Source organism: Glycine max, chromosome 10, assembly GCF_000004515.6.
Source record: "Glycine max cultivar Williams 82 chromosome 10, Glycine_max_v4.0, whole genome shotgun sequence".
Classification (NCBI taxonomy): Eukaryota; Viridiplantae; Streptophyta; class Magnoliopsida; order Fabales; family Fabaceae; genus Glycine; species Glycine max.
The window spans coordinates 11597891-11611630 of NC_038246.2; the positions used below are offsets into that span (position 1 = coordinate 11597891).

Here is a 13740-nt window from a genome sequence, read left to right on the forward strand (position 1 = left end):
GGCAAGTTGTTGCTCTCCTCCAGGCCGGTCTGATTCGCCTGAGTCAAAGTCCTTTTTCATCGCCAATCCTCCAGGTTAAGAAGAAGGATGGCTCGTGGTGCATGTGCGTCGACTACCGTGCTCTAAACTCCGTCACGATCAAGGATCGTTTCCCCATGCCAACCATTGATGAATTGTTGGACGACCTTGGCCACGCCTCATGGTTTTCGAAGCTTGACCTCCGCCAAGGATTCCATCAGATTTTAATGGCAGAAGATGACATACCGAAGACCGCCTTTCGCACCCATCAAGGCCATTACGAATATCGCGTAATGCCTTTTGGCTTGAGCAATGCACCTTCTACCTTTCAGGCCACGATGAATGCTCTGTTGCAGCCATTTTTGCGTAAATTCACGGTGGTTTTCTTGGATGATATCCTTGTGTATAGTACCACTCTCGATGATCATCTTCATCATCTTACGTTGGTCTTCGAGGCACTCCTCCAGGGCTAATTTTACTTAAAACAATCTAAGTGTTTGCTGGCCCAACGCCAATTGGAGTATTTAAGCCATATTATTTCCGACAGAGGGATCGAACCAGAGCAAACTAAGATCACGGCCATGCTTACTTGGCCTGTTCCCTCTTCGCAGAAGGAATTATGCAGTTTTTTGGGTCTCACCGGTTTTTACCGTCATTTTATCAAGGGATATGTTTCCATTGCCTCAGCCCTGACACCTCTTCTTTGCAAGGACAAGTTCCTCTGGTCTCCAGCGGCTCAGGCAGCCTTTGATCGGCTTAAGCAGGCTATGACCTGCGCCCCTATGCTCGCTCCCCCAGATTTTGCCATTCCTTTTGTGTTAGAAACATATGCATCCAATAGTGCAATGGGTGCAGTCCTCATGCAACAGGGACACCCGATTACTTTCTTCAGTAAGCAATTCAGTCCACGCATGCAGCGAGCCTCAATGTATGTGCGCGAGCTCCACGTGATGACAACTGCAATTCGAAAATGGCGTCATTATCTGCTGGGTCACCCATTTACAATACTCACAGACCACCGGAGTTTGAAGGACCTAATGTCTCAGGTAATTCAAACCCCTGAACAGCAATACTATCTCACTAAACTTTTGGGTTATGATTACAAGATTGCCTACAAGCCAGGTGCAACTAATGTGGTGGCCGACGCATTATCACGAATTGAGTCTGGCCGCGATAGTACTCTATTCATCCTCACATATCCCTACTTTGATTTTATGACTCAGCTTCGTCAGAGTCTTCACTCCAGCCCTGACTTTCAGGCGATGCGTGATTCCATCCTTCGTGACCCCATTGCTTATCCAGATTACCGAATTCAGGATGACTTGATATTCTGCAAAGGCAGCATTTGGTTGGATTCGAAAAATCCTTTCATTCAAACTCTTCTCTTGGAGTTTCATTCCAGTCCATTGGGAGGTCATCTCGGTGTTGCTAAGACTCTGCATCGCCTCCAGGCCAATTTCGTATGGCCCTCCATACGCGCTGATGTCAAGCTTTTTATCCGTCAATGCTTTACTTGTCAGTAACTTAAGCACCTTACTCACCGTCTGGCGGGTCTTCTCCAACCACTTTCGGTGCCGTTAGGAATCTGGGAGGATCTCTCCCTCGACTTCATTACCCATCTTCCGAAATCGCACGGTTACACCGTCATTTTGGTGGTTGTGGACCATTTCACGAAAGGCGTCCACCTCGGCGCCTTGCCGGCCCAGTTCACTGCATCTAAAGTTGCCACTCTGTTTTTTGATATTGTGTGCAAGCTTCATGGTATTCACCGTAGCCTGGTATCTGATCGCGACCAAGTGTTTGTCAGTGCATTTTGGAGAAAGTTGTTTAAACTCAGTGGCACCTTACTTCGTCTTAGCACCGCTTATCATCCTCAAACGGAGGTTATGAATTGCGTAGTGGAACAGTACCTCTGTTCCTTTACCCATTCTCGACCGTCGGAGTGGCACCAGTTTTTGAGCTTAGTCGAATGGTCCTATAACACCTCGCTACATTCAAGCACCGGGATGACTCCATATGAGGCGACCTTCGGCAAACCTCCTTCTTCCATCCCTGACTATGTCGTTGGGACTTCCAGGAATGAAGTTGTTGACTCATTGCTGACTAACAGGCAGATTATACATGCTTCCTTGACACAATGTCTGCTCAAAGCACAAGCCGCTATGAAGAAGTATGTTGACGCCAAACATAGGGACAAGGAGTTCACGGTTTGCCAGTGGGTCTATGTCAAACTCCGACCTTACTGACAGGGATCCGTTACAAAGACCACAAATCAGAAGCTTGCTAAACGATATTTTGGTCCTTTTGAAATTTTGGAGCGCATTGGCAGTGTTGCTTATCGCCTCAAACTGCCAACTGATTCAAGGATTCACCCCATTTTCCACTACTCCTTACTTTGTCCTCACTATGGTCCCATTTCTCCCCACCCCAGTGCTCTGCCCCCTCACGTCGTCGATAATCAACCAGTCCTAGAACCCCTTTCCATTATTTCCTCTAAAATGGATTTGACCACCAGTCCCCTAACACCCATGGTTCTGGTTCAATGGGTGGGTCTGCCACCCGAGGAAGCAACTTGGGAGCCTTGGAATACCATCCGCGATACTTACCACCTTGAGGACAAGGTGGTTTTCCCGGCAGGGGGTATTGCTAGCAATCCCTAGAACCCAACTGAAGACATACCGGTGCCACAAGGAAGCAGCAAGCCCAATGAAGTCGAGACCCATAGGGAGAGGCCCAAACGAAGCACCAAACGCCCTACGTACTTGGATCAGTATACCTGAGTAGATGAGATAATATAGAAGTTAGTTACAGATATTTCCATTCCGTTAAAGCTAATTCTATTAGAAAATTGTTAGGCAATCAGTAGTGCAATTGTGAGTGTAAATTCGCACGTGTAATTCTGTTAGCTCAGCTCACCAATTGTATTTAAATAAGATTGCAAATGAATGGAAAGGGAGGAATATCATTTGGCTTATTTGTTAGTGTAGTAAGGAGGCTTCCTTGACCTCGAATCCGAGGATCCCCGTCCCTCTCGTCTCTAACAAAATAACACAAAAATTCACATAAAATATTACTCAAATTATGATTTATCACTTTGATACAATCATTTTGTTTGATTAGATATGGTTGAAGGGGTATATTTGGGTTGGGTGGAAGGGAAATATCACATGAATAATTTTTCAATTCAAAATTATGGAAGATATAAAATTTGGATAAATAATCACTTCAGTTCTTGAATAAATTTATAATGTGTTGACACTTTAGTCCTTGAAAGATAAAAAAAATAAAATTTTATGCCTAAATTTATGAAAAGTGTGATCATTTAGTTCAAACTTTAAATATCTTCGTCAAAGCAAACACAATGTTCTACATGGTATTTGTGGACAGATTTGTCAGCGAAAATTTTTCTGTGTGTTACTAACTCCGGTGATGAGTAGGATGAACAACTTTGTCAGTAAAATTTCAATGAACTGATTTGTCAATTGGCAGAAATGTTAATTTTTTTTTTACAATAGCAAGTAATGTAGCCATTTAAACCCAACAACTATTACTATTTAACCCTTTTCTTCTTTCTCCTTGCTATGCCTTCATGTTTCCCTTTCCACAACCATGGACCGTCGATGCCAAATGCAATTTTTGAGGGTGGCTTTTTTTTTTCCAGTGGCATTCGGCCACCCCTTTCTTTCTCTTTCCTTCGTTTTTCTTTCACCGCTACACCCTCTTTTGATCTCCAGCATCTCCACTAACGAATTAAATGATTGGATCTCTTATCCCAAAAAAAGAACATCAAAATATATCACAACAACAACAGTCTTGAATATATCCACCAAGAACTACTGCTCCAAATTAACCTTCCTTCGACCACCACCCAACCCCAAATCGTCTCCTTCAGCCGCCGCACAAGAGTGGGAAAACACGTCGGCAAGAATGAGACGACAAGGTTCCCTTTCCATTTCAAGCACAACGACAATGAACCTTTACCAACTCGCAATGTTGAGTTCACGCTTCTAGATTTGAACTCATTTTTGTTTTCTTTTTCCAAATCTGAAAATATGCACAATATTGCAGGTTTTTTATTTCAAATATGTGGAGTGAGAAGAGAGAACTGCATGCATGAGTGAGAACATAATTGAGAGAGAACCTAATACTCCATATTTGCATTCGTATAGGCATTTGTGTGTGAGTCAAGGAGAACAATTCTTATTGGAATATGCTTTTGTGATTTAAGTTACTGTGAAAATGATCTCAGGTTTGCTTATGTTTAATGAGTGAATCTATGAAGGGAGAGCAGCAGAAAGGAAGAAGGAGGAGGGTATTCCAAGGAAAAGAAAGAAAGAATGGACATTTTTTCAAGTTGACAAATTGGTCCATTAGAATTCATGGTGACATTTAGTTCATTCGGGTCACTAACACATGCAGCAAATTTTTGGCTGTCAAAAAGGTCCAATGATGTCATGTAGACTTAACCATTTGATTTAACAGAGATATTTGATGACGGGACGAATTTGTCGCACTTTTTACAAATTGAGGGATAAAATTTTATTTTTTGATAATTCAGGAATCCATTGCAAATTCAAAGATTAAATTGGATATTTATCTTATAAAATTTTATAAAAAGGAAATAAAGCATGCTTGGGAAGGTTACGTGCTAATCTATCATTTTGTAAACTTTAACAAATTGTCAATTATGGAATTCTTTACTTTAAATGAAAAACTACCCCTTCTCTCTTTCTGTCCAAACTCATCCACTCAAAGCACTACTACAAAAAGAGGATTCTACATCGGTTGTAAGACACTTTCCACGACGGTTTTGAACCGTCTTTGTAGCACCTGTCGTAAAAAGTAAGGACCTACGACAACGGTTTAAAAAAACCATCTTTGAATAGATTAATATTCTAAGACGGGTGTCTTGAAGGGACCGCTTTAGAATATACTAGCTTCTACATCGGTTTTCAGTAGACCCGTCTTAGAATGTATTGCTTTCTACATCGGTTCTGCGTAGAACCGCCTTAGGAAGTATTACATTCTAAGACGGGTCTCGTGTGGGGACTGTCTTAGAATATTGTTCTTTCTACATCGGTTCTATGAAAAACCGCCTTAGAAAGATTCTTTTTTTGATAGTTCTCTTTTTTATCTCATTTAATTTTGTTGAGGCTGTATACAAAATAATCAATTACATAGGCCAATTCTATGAAGACAATCATTACAATTCTGTATAAAAATAGGCAAAAAGATAATAATCACAAGTATTACATAGGTGAAGGCAAATATATTATAATGATTAAGTAGAATACTATGGTGTACTATAATTTGTATACCTTAACATTACAGACACATAATAAAAATCATTTTTGTACCTAATAGCATAAAGTAAACTGTGAGGGAAACAAGTTATCATTACCAGATAAGCAAAAATTAAGCTGAACAAACTCCCTAAACCAACCTTATCTATACAAAACAACCCTGGAAGAGCAGATACCAGCTTGCAAATTTCAGAATTAAAAATTAATCAATAATCATAAACCCATTTTTTATTCTCTGTTAAAAAAAAAAAAGAGGCTCCAACATCAACATCATCATTGATTAATATGATAAAAGTTCAACATTTGTAAAGAGATAAGCAAATAAAAAAACATTAAACTTTTCCAGTCCAAAATAACTCCCATTTGTGAAGCATAAACCAAAAACACTACAAAACAAAAAAAAACAACAAAATGAAAAAAAAATTGATTTTTTTTTTGTTCTTTAAATTAAAGCTGACCTTTTACACCCAGGAATCTTTATATTCTACGATAAATGGATTGCGAACTTTAAAGATAAGCTCCATCTGCTAATTGAAAAACAAAGAATAAACAAAGCATCTCAGAATCCTTAGTTAGCATAGAAAGAAAAAAAGTAAGCACCCCATTCCGCATTTTAAAACATAAAGCAACAAATATTAAAAATGAAATGCAATAGTGAATAATATAAAGAATAAAACCTAAAAAGGTGGTGTTAGTGTTAGTATTACCTCCTGGTGAGCAGATCTACTAGTTCTGTCAGTCTGGCGGGCAAGACGTATCTTCTTAAGGATATACCTAATTTTACAAACACAAAAAATAACAACATAATAATGAAAAAAAAATTATATATATATATATATATATATATATATATATATATATATATATATATGCAAGTTTTTCATGAGTGTGAGTGAGAATAAGGAAACATGAGAGAGACATGATAAGAGTGAGTGGGCTCACCTTTTGTTTTCGTGCCTGTGTTTGATAAGTAGAGCTGAAGCAAAGGAACCTCTTCCAATGTGTTCAAGAATTTCATATTGCTCCATTTTTGGACTTGAAGCAATTCACTTCAACGTAGAGACAAATTAAAGAGAGAGCAGAGAAAGAAAATAAAAGTAAGGAAGGTGAATCAATTAAAGAGGAAGTGAATATAAGCGTGCAGAGAGAGAGACAGAGCGTTAGTTTGGGCACCGTGCTCTTATTTTACTTTTGTGTGCTCCTATTGAGTCTTTTTCCCAGAATACGCTTTTGAACTTTGACCCTCTTAGTCTTATGTTCCTGTTCTTGTATTGCAGCAAGTGGAATCAAATGTGAATTAAAAAAATAAAAGGTTTGAATTTTCAGGTAGACAAAACATGAGTTAAAAATTTATAATATCCAAACCAAGGTCAATTTTGGAGAATAACTTTTTATTTAGTTATATTATTTGTAATAAAACTAATAAACATTATAAAAGTTATCCTAATTTTTTTTAACATTAGCCTGGGTACTTAATTAGTCGTAAAAAGTTTCAAAGACAAAATATATTTTTAAAACAAACTTTAACTTTGAGTAAGGAAAAAAGTTGGATATTAAGTTAAATGATTGAATTTGTCTACTTAATACAAAGTTTAGCTTCTACCTAAGTTTTATCTCTCGAGTTTTTTAGCTTCTAATTTTTAATCCCTCAAATTTTTTATAATAACTTTTAGTCTTTTATTAATTTTTTTGACATCACTTTTAGTCCCTCTAAATTTTTTGTCTATTTTTAATCCCTCATTTATTTTTATTGTTCAAAATTACTCTCAAATATAAAATAAATAAGGGCTAAAAATAGACAAAACATGAATTAATTTTAAGAAATAAAAATAAACAAGGGACTAAAAATAGAGAAAAATTTAGAGGAACTAAAAATACTAAGAAAAATTGAGGAAAGACTGAAAATTACCCAAAAAAACTTGAAGGACCAAAAATTAAAATTTGAGGGACTAAAATCCTAATTAATCCAACTTTTTTTTTCTTTTCATCACTTGTCATGGAGGAGAGGTTATATACCAATTTGGCCCCATCCATGAGGTTACGTACTTATGTAAAAGAAAAGAATAGAAACAATACTGAAACTATTAATAGCTTGTGCATTTGATTAAATAACAAGGAAATAATGGCCATACACAAATACACAAGCAGAGGAAAACCAAATTCACAATACTAAAACTATTAATAGCTTGTGCATTTGATTAATTAACAAGGAAATAATAGCCATACACAAATACACAAGAGGAAAACCAAATAATAGCCGTACACAAATAATAGCCATACACATACTGCTAATAGCTCAACTCAATCATGTTTGACGGGGGCCTTTGATCCAATGAACACAAGTCACAAGCAGGCCCATCACCCAAAAGGAAAATCCACAAATAATATTTCAAAAAATATTATATATTCCTTTAATTGTTTGTGTAAATTTTTGAAATTGAATTATAGTAATATAATCATACCGACGAGAATGATTTAATTAGTGAAAAAAATGTGTATTTAATTTTTACCGTGATTAGTTTTTAATTCAATTGATTGGAAAACAAATATAATTTCTGACCTAACAAATAAATGTTTATAAGATTTGTTAAGTTATACTTTCTTATTTTTTTTAATTAAAATAAATTAATAAATTATAACTAAAAATTATCTTAAAATCAAAATGTAACCTATTAACATACTTTAATTAAAATACAAGTGTATAACAATAAAGCAATTTATTTTACCAGAAGCAATAACTTTTCAAGTAAGCAAAAGTAATTCATTCTCTAAAAGCAAATAAACTTACATGTTTAGCCATTCCAAAGTCTGTCAGCTTGATTTCACCATTAGGATCAACTAGAATGTTAGCCCCTTTGATATCCCTGTGAAAGCTGACTGAGCAAATGGATCTCCTGCAAACAAATGAAGACTTAAGGCAACAGTATTGAAGGCTTAAGGCAACATGCATAAAACTTTAAAAATAATAGAATTACCTGATTAAGTTGTTTGAGGCACTCTTTTGATAATTGGTCATCACAGACAACCCTGACTTCTTTTATTGCACACAATTGTCCACTATCACTGTCAAAGTTGCAACACAAGTGTTTTAGAGATGTACAACAAACATAGGAAGCACAATATATAAAGTTTCAAACTTGTCCATAGCATTGGCATTTGGACAGAGTGCAGATTCTAAAAGAAGGCTGATGATACCATTCTGTAAACATAGTTGTACTTCAAAGCTAGTTTTTTTTTTCTATTGCCAATAACAAGTAGCACTGTAATATTTCCTTTTGTAACCTACATATTTGCTTCAAAAACCACAAGTTTCCTATTAAAATTGTGCACCCTCTTTATTCACATTTAGGAGCATCAAATCATCAAGGCATGTACCCAAAATTTTCAAATTTGAGTAATCTTTCAAGATAGTATATATATAATCAAATTCAATTAATCACTTGTTAATAAATAAATACACTTACAGGTTGTTTGTTAACACGGCACAAGTAATACATATGCTCGGCAGAGCAAGCCAAACATTACTTGAAGGAAAAAAAAACACATCATTCAAAGAGCACATAAAAGAAAAGTAGAAGCATTAGTTACAAGAGTAGAAAAGCATACAATTGATCACAAGTAATGCAGCAACTATAGCTTCTTATGGAGATGGAGGCCAATACATTCCTGCCACCAGCCACAAAGTCCCAGGCCAAGTACTCTGATGACAAGTAACACCACCTTCATTAATTTAATTTTCTTCCAGCCCAAGAGATATACAATGTTCTAGGATATCAACTTAACTAAATGAGTATTTTTTAATGTGAAATAACAACATTAAAACTATACTAAAATGAGTCAAATTTACAGCCTAATGCTACACTTTTGAGGGCACAAAATTGGAAGCATCTTTCGAAAATCACCAACCAAATAATTATAAATGAAGGGAGGAGGTTAAGAATTGTACAAATCCAGTAGTTTAAAAGGTTTCCCACCCACCCAGTTCATCTAACCAAACACCAAAACGCACCTCAAAAGGGAAAAGGAAATGAAAACTAGGAAGTTTGTGTAATTTCACAAAACCTCATAGTTAGTGTAATTTACTCAAGAATAAATTTGTCTTTTGTATGTATATCTGGATTCTACATTTCAAGAGAGCTAGATGTATCAGACAACTTTAATTTAGATTATTTCAATTGTCTCCTCATGTTCTAACATATATCCTTATGATGTATTTAAATCAACTAAAAACAAAATTTGATAGAAACCATCGAAAACTATACCAAGAAAAAAGGAAGCAAAAGAAAAAAGAAAAATTATCTCTCTGTACCTAGCCAGGTACACCTTAAGCGGCTCTATGTAGTCTTCAAATTCTAAAGTGTTAGAGATCAAAAACGGGAAGACAAATACCAAGTGGCTCTCTATACCTAGCCAGGAAGCATCTTTTGGAAAGGGTTAGAGAGATCAAAAACGGGAAGATAAAGGGAATTTTGAGGGCACAAAATTAAACTTGCTGAATTGAAGATAATTGAAAAAATCTCAACTTTATATGTTCATCTCACAGACATCCCCAACAACATGAAGCAGAGAAAATATAAAAGCAAGAAAATTCCCTCTCGACAAAAAATAAAAATATGGAATTTTTGCCTAACAAAACAGAAATTAGTACATTTTTTTGGTGGGGTGAACGCAACCGATGCAGCCTCTTCTTTTGCTGGTGCCTCTATTGTGTCGTCATCGGCGACTGCTGCTTTGATTGTTCTGGAGAACTTGAGGGGCTTCGAGCGGGAGAAGGAGAGGTGCGGTCGAAATTAGTGGCGCGACGTTACACGAGACTGAGTAGGGTTTTATTGAATATATATATATATATATATATATATATATATATATATATATATATATATATATATATATATATATATATATATATATATATATATATATATATATATATTAAAACAATGACGTGTTTATGATAGGACCGTCTTAAATCATCTTTCATTTAATTTCAAAAATGCCACTAGACCGTGCTTTCTAAGACGTCTTTAATGCAACCATCGTAGAGTTTATTCCAGAAATGCTTATATTTACGGTAATGTCACTGCATTATTAATTAAAACGGTTTTCTCACTACCGTCGTCGTAGAAGGGACGTCGTAAAAAACCTATTTTTTATTAGTGAAGATTGCCAATTCTAGGGTGGGAAAGTTCAACAAATTTCCCATCATGGGAAGCTAATCAGGAGCGTACGATATGAATTTTTTTAGATAAGCATGAGACTACGGTAGGAATGCCTACATTGGAATATATTAAGAAAACAAGTATATTAGAAGAATGGTTCCCTCTTTCTCATCCCATTCTTTACTATTTGTTACTTCTTTGAGTTCTTTCCCCTCCTCACTCAACTATGCAAACCCATTCTCTTCCACCAGCTCGCTGTCGTGCTGTGGTGTTGCGTTGGTGCTTCGTTGAGGTTCAAGTTAGTCTCATGGTGGCTGTGTGTAGCACTGAAGCAAGGTTCATGGAGCTGGTAGATAGAGAACATTATGATGCCAGTCTAGTTGATGGCTCTAGAGAGGGATAAAAGTAGTTGCCATGGGTTGTGAAGGATAGGGGTCTAAGAGTGATTTTTATCTTTTTTTAAAAGTTTAATATTTATTTATTGATGTGTAAAACAATTTTACATTATCATTCAATCATAAATCATCAGTTAAATTATTTTAAGATAATTATTTCAAAAATTAATAATTTATATACGTGGATTGTAATTGACTTTGTAAAATTTTTACATTACTAATGCATATCTTTTTTTCTTTTTTAAAAACTAAAATGTTATTAATAACAATAGAGATTGAGTTAATTACAAGACGTGTAACTCAAGCTTCTGTGTACAGTAATAACAGCTCCCCCATGAATTATTACATACTCCAAAATTTAATAACTACTCAAGCTCTACACGAAGAACTAAATTCTGGGTCTTTTTACGATTGTTTAAATCAGAAAATCACACCATTATTGATGTTGAGCGGCATTTTAGTTTGCTGCCATTAGGGTGAGAGAGCTTGAGAGATGATAGTTTGCTACCATGACTTGTTTTCTTGGGTTCAGATTGTCTCCAGTTACTGGATTTTTCCAGTAGGAAACAGAAAAACACAATGAGTGTGTACTGAAGAGGAGTTCAATCCTGTTTTCTTGTTGAATGGGCAGTGCTGTGCTTCTTTCTTTCTTTTTTCTGAAGAACAAAGCAATGCGGAGGAAAGAGAGAGAAAAAAAGAAAGGGTCAGTCAAAGGACTACTGACAATCCATTAAAATGGTTAATAATATTTTTTAATATATTTTGGTGCAAGCATTTCTGTTGTAGTCTTACTCTTATCTCAAGAAAGGTCCAAATCTTACGTTCCTAGCTAGTTTCCCACGGCGAAAAATTTGTTTAACTTTCCCATCCTAGAATCAGTCCTTAAAGATAGCCTAAGGGTGAGTCTACATTAACTAAGACAAGTAAAAAAAACACCAGTTCATGCATAAGCATAATTATATCAATTATGACCCACTAATAAATCAGTTATGGCTGTAACTGAACTTGAGAATATGATTTTAAAGAAATAAAAATAAAATAAAGGCGAGGGAAGTTGGCACATCATTTAGTCTAATTAGTGAGAAATGATGCATCAGAGAAATGATGCGTAATAAACTCTTTTACACTCACATAAATATGAATAGAGAACATATTTTAATGAAACTTGTGTGTATTTTCTTATCAAGCACTTACACATATGCACTTTTATATAATGCTTTTATCAAAAAATTGTTACAACAAAAAACAGAAATCAATATAAAATTAACACTCTAACCAACTACTATTAACAATACCCGTACTTATATTTGGTTTAAACTTAACACTCCCCCTTAATTCAAATCATTATAAGATATAATTCCCAACTCTATTATGAGTTTTATAAATTTGTCAGGCCTAATTGCCTTAGTTAGTATGTCAGCTAGCTGAGTTTCTGTTGAACAATGTCATTTCAAGCTTTCCATTATTCACCTGCTCCCTTAGGAAATGGAATATGGTTTCAATGTGCTTACTTCTCCCATGTGAGACTAGATTTTTAGCTAAATTGATAGTTGACTTGTTATCAATTAGCAATTTAATAGGTTTCTTTGCTTCAAACATCAATTATCTAGCAATAAATCTAGCCAAATAGCTTGGCAAGCAGCATATGATCCTGCTATATATTCAGCCTCGCAGGAAGACAAGGCCACCACAGGTTGCTTCTTAGAGCACCAGGAAATTGGAGCACCTAGAAACTTGAACAAGTACCCTGTAGTGCTTCTCCTATCTATTTTGTCTTCACACCAATCTGAATCAGAATACCCCAGTAAACTCACTGTTCTCTGGTCTGTCTTCCTAGGAAACAAAATACCATATTCCAATGTTCCCTTCACATACCTCAAAATTCTTTTGGCAATCGTCAAATGAGACTTCTTTGGATTATTCATGAACCTACTGATTAAACCAACAACAAAGGAGAGGTCAGGTCTACTGTTACATGGTATCTCAAGGAGCCAACTAGTTGCTTATACATGGTTGGATCCACTGCTTCTTCTTCTTCTGCTATTTCCAATTTTGTATTAACCTCTGCTGGAGTATTTGCAGGATTACAATCTGCCATATGAAATCTTTTCAATACATCAGTAGCATACTTCTGTTGGTGAAGCAGAATTCCCTTTGAGGTAGTTACAAATTCTAACCCAAGGAAATAAGCTAGAGTACCAAGGTCTGTCATGTTAAATTCCTGCATCATTTGTGCCTTAAAGAACTCAATACCCTTTAAATCACTTCCTATTACTAGTAGATCATCTACATACAAGCAAATCAGAATCACACTTGTCTCCTTCTTCACATAAGCACCATATTCAACTGAACATTTCTTGAATCCACTCTAAATCAAGAATGTGTCAATCCTTCTATTCCACGCCCTGGGAGCTTGCTTTAGGCCATACAATGCCTTGTTAAGCCTGTACACTTTGTCTTCCATTCCTTTTTTCTCAAAGCCTGGTGGTTGAGTCACAAAAATAGATTCCTCTAATGGACCATTTAGAAAAGCAGATTTTACATCCATGTGAAACAGTGCCCAATTGTGTTTGCTAGCCATTGATACTACTAGTCTAACAGTCTCGATTCTTGCCACTGGTGCATAAACCTCAGAATAGTCTATGCCGGGTTTTTGAAGGAAGCCTCTTGCCACAAGCCTTACCTTATGCTTTGCAACAGTGTTGTTGGGATTCAATTTCAACTTGAACATCCACTTCACACCAATTGCTCTCTTCTTATTTGGTAAGTCAACTAGCTCCCAAGTGTTATTCTTTTTAATAGCATTCAACTCTTCTAGCATTGCGTTCTTCCAAACCTATTCTTGTAATGCTTCTTCATGACTAA

General features: G+C 35.9%; 1 protein-coding gene and 2 long non-coding RNA genes across 6 annotated transcripts; all 3 read right to left on the reverse strand.

Moving 5' to 3' along the window:
* Positions 1 to 2498: 2498 nt before the first annotated feature.
* LOC121172918 (uncharacterized) lies at positions 2499 to 7003 on the reverse strand. Of its 4 annotated transcripts, none has more exons than XR_005886807.1 (4): positions 6264 to 7003; positions 6029 to 6095; positions 5780 to 5845; positions 2499 to 2794 (listed from the first exon to the last, which is right to left on the reverse strand). It is a non-coding gene; the product is annotated as an uncharacterized lncRNA (long non-coding RNA). The 4 variants fall into 4 exon arrangements; XR_005886808.1 differs by having other exon boundaries at positions 5780 to 5848; XR_005886805.1 differs by lacking the exon at positions 2499 to 2794 and having other exon boundaries at positions 5271 to 5845.
* A 1083-nt stretch (positions 7004 to 8086) lies between these two features.
* LOC121172919 (uncharacterized) lies at positions 8087 to 10119 on the reverse strand. The gene is made up of 4 exons (XR_005886809.1): positions 9970 to 10119; positions 8928 to 9021; positions 8297 to 8384; positions 8087 to 8215 (listed from the first exon to the last, which is right to left on the reverse strand). It is a non-coding gene; the product is annotated as an uncharacterized lncRNA (long non-coding RNA).
* Positions 10120 to 12473: 2354 nt separating this feature from the next.
* LOC121172950 (secreted RxLR effector protein 161-like) lies at positions 12474 to 13087 on the reverse strand. Its single transcript, XM_041006172.1, has 2 exons — positions 12885 to 13087; positions 12474 to 12804 (listed from the first exon to the last, which is right to left on the reverse strand). Exons 1-2 carry the CDS (start codon positions 13085 to 13087, stop codon positions 12474 to 12476), a joined length of 534 nt encoding a protein of 177 aa, XP_040862106.1.
* Between the last annotated feature and the right edge of the window lie 653 nt (positions 13088 to 13740).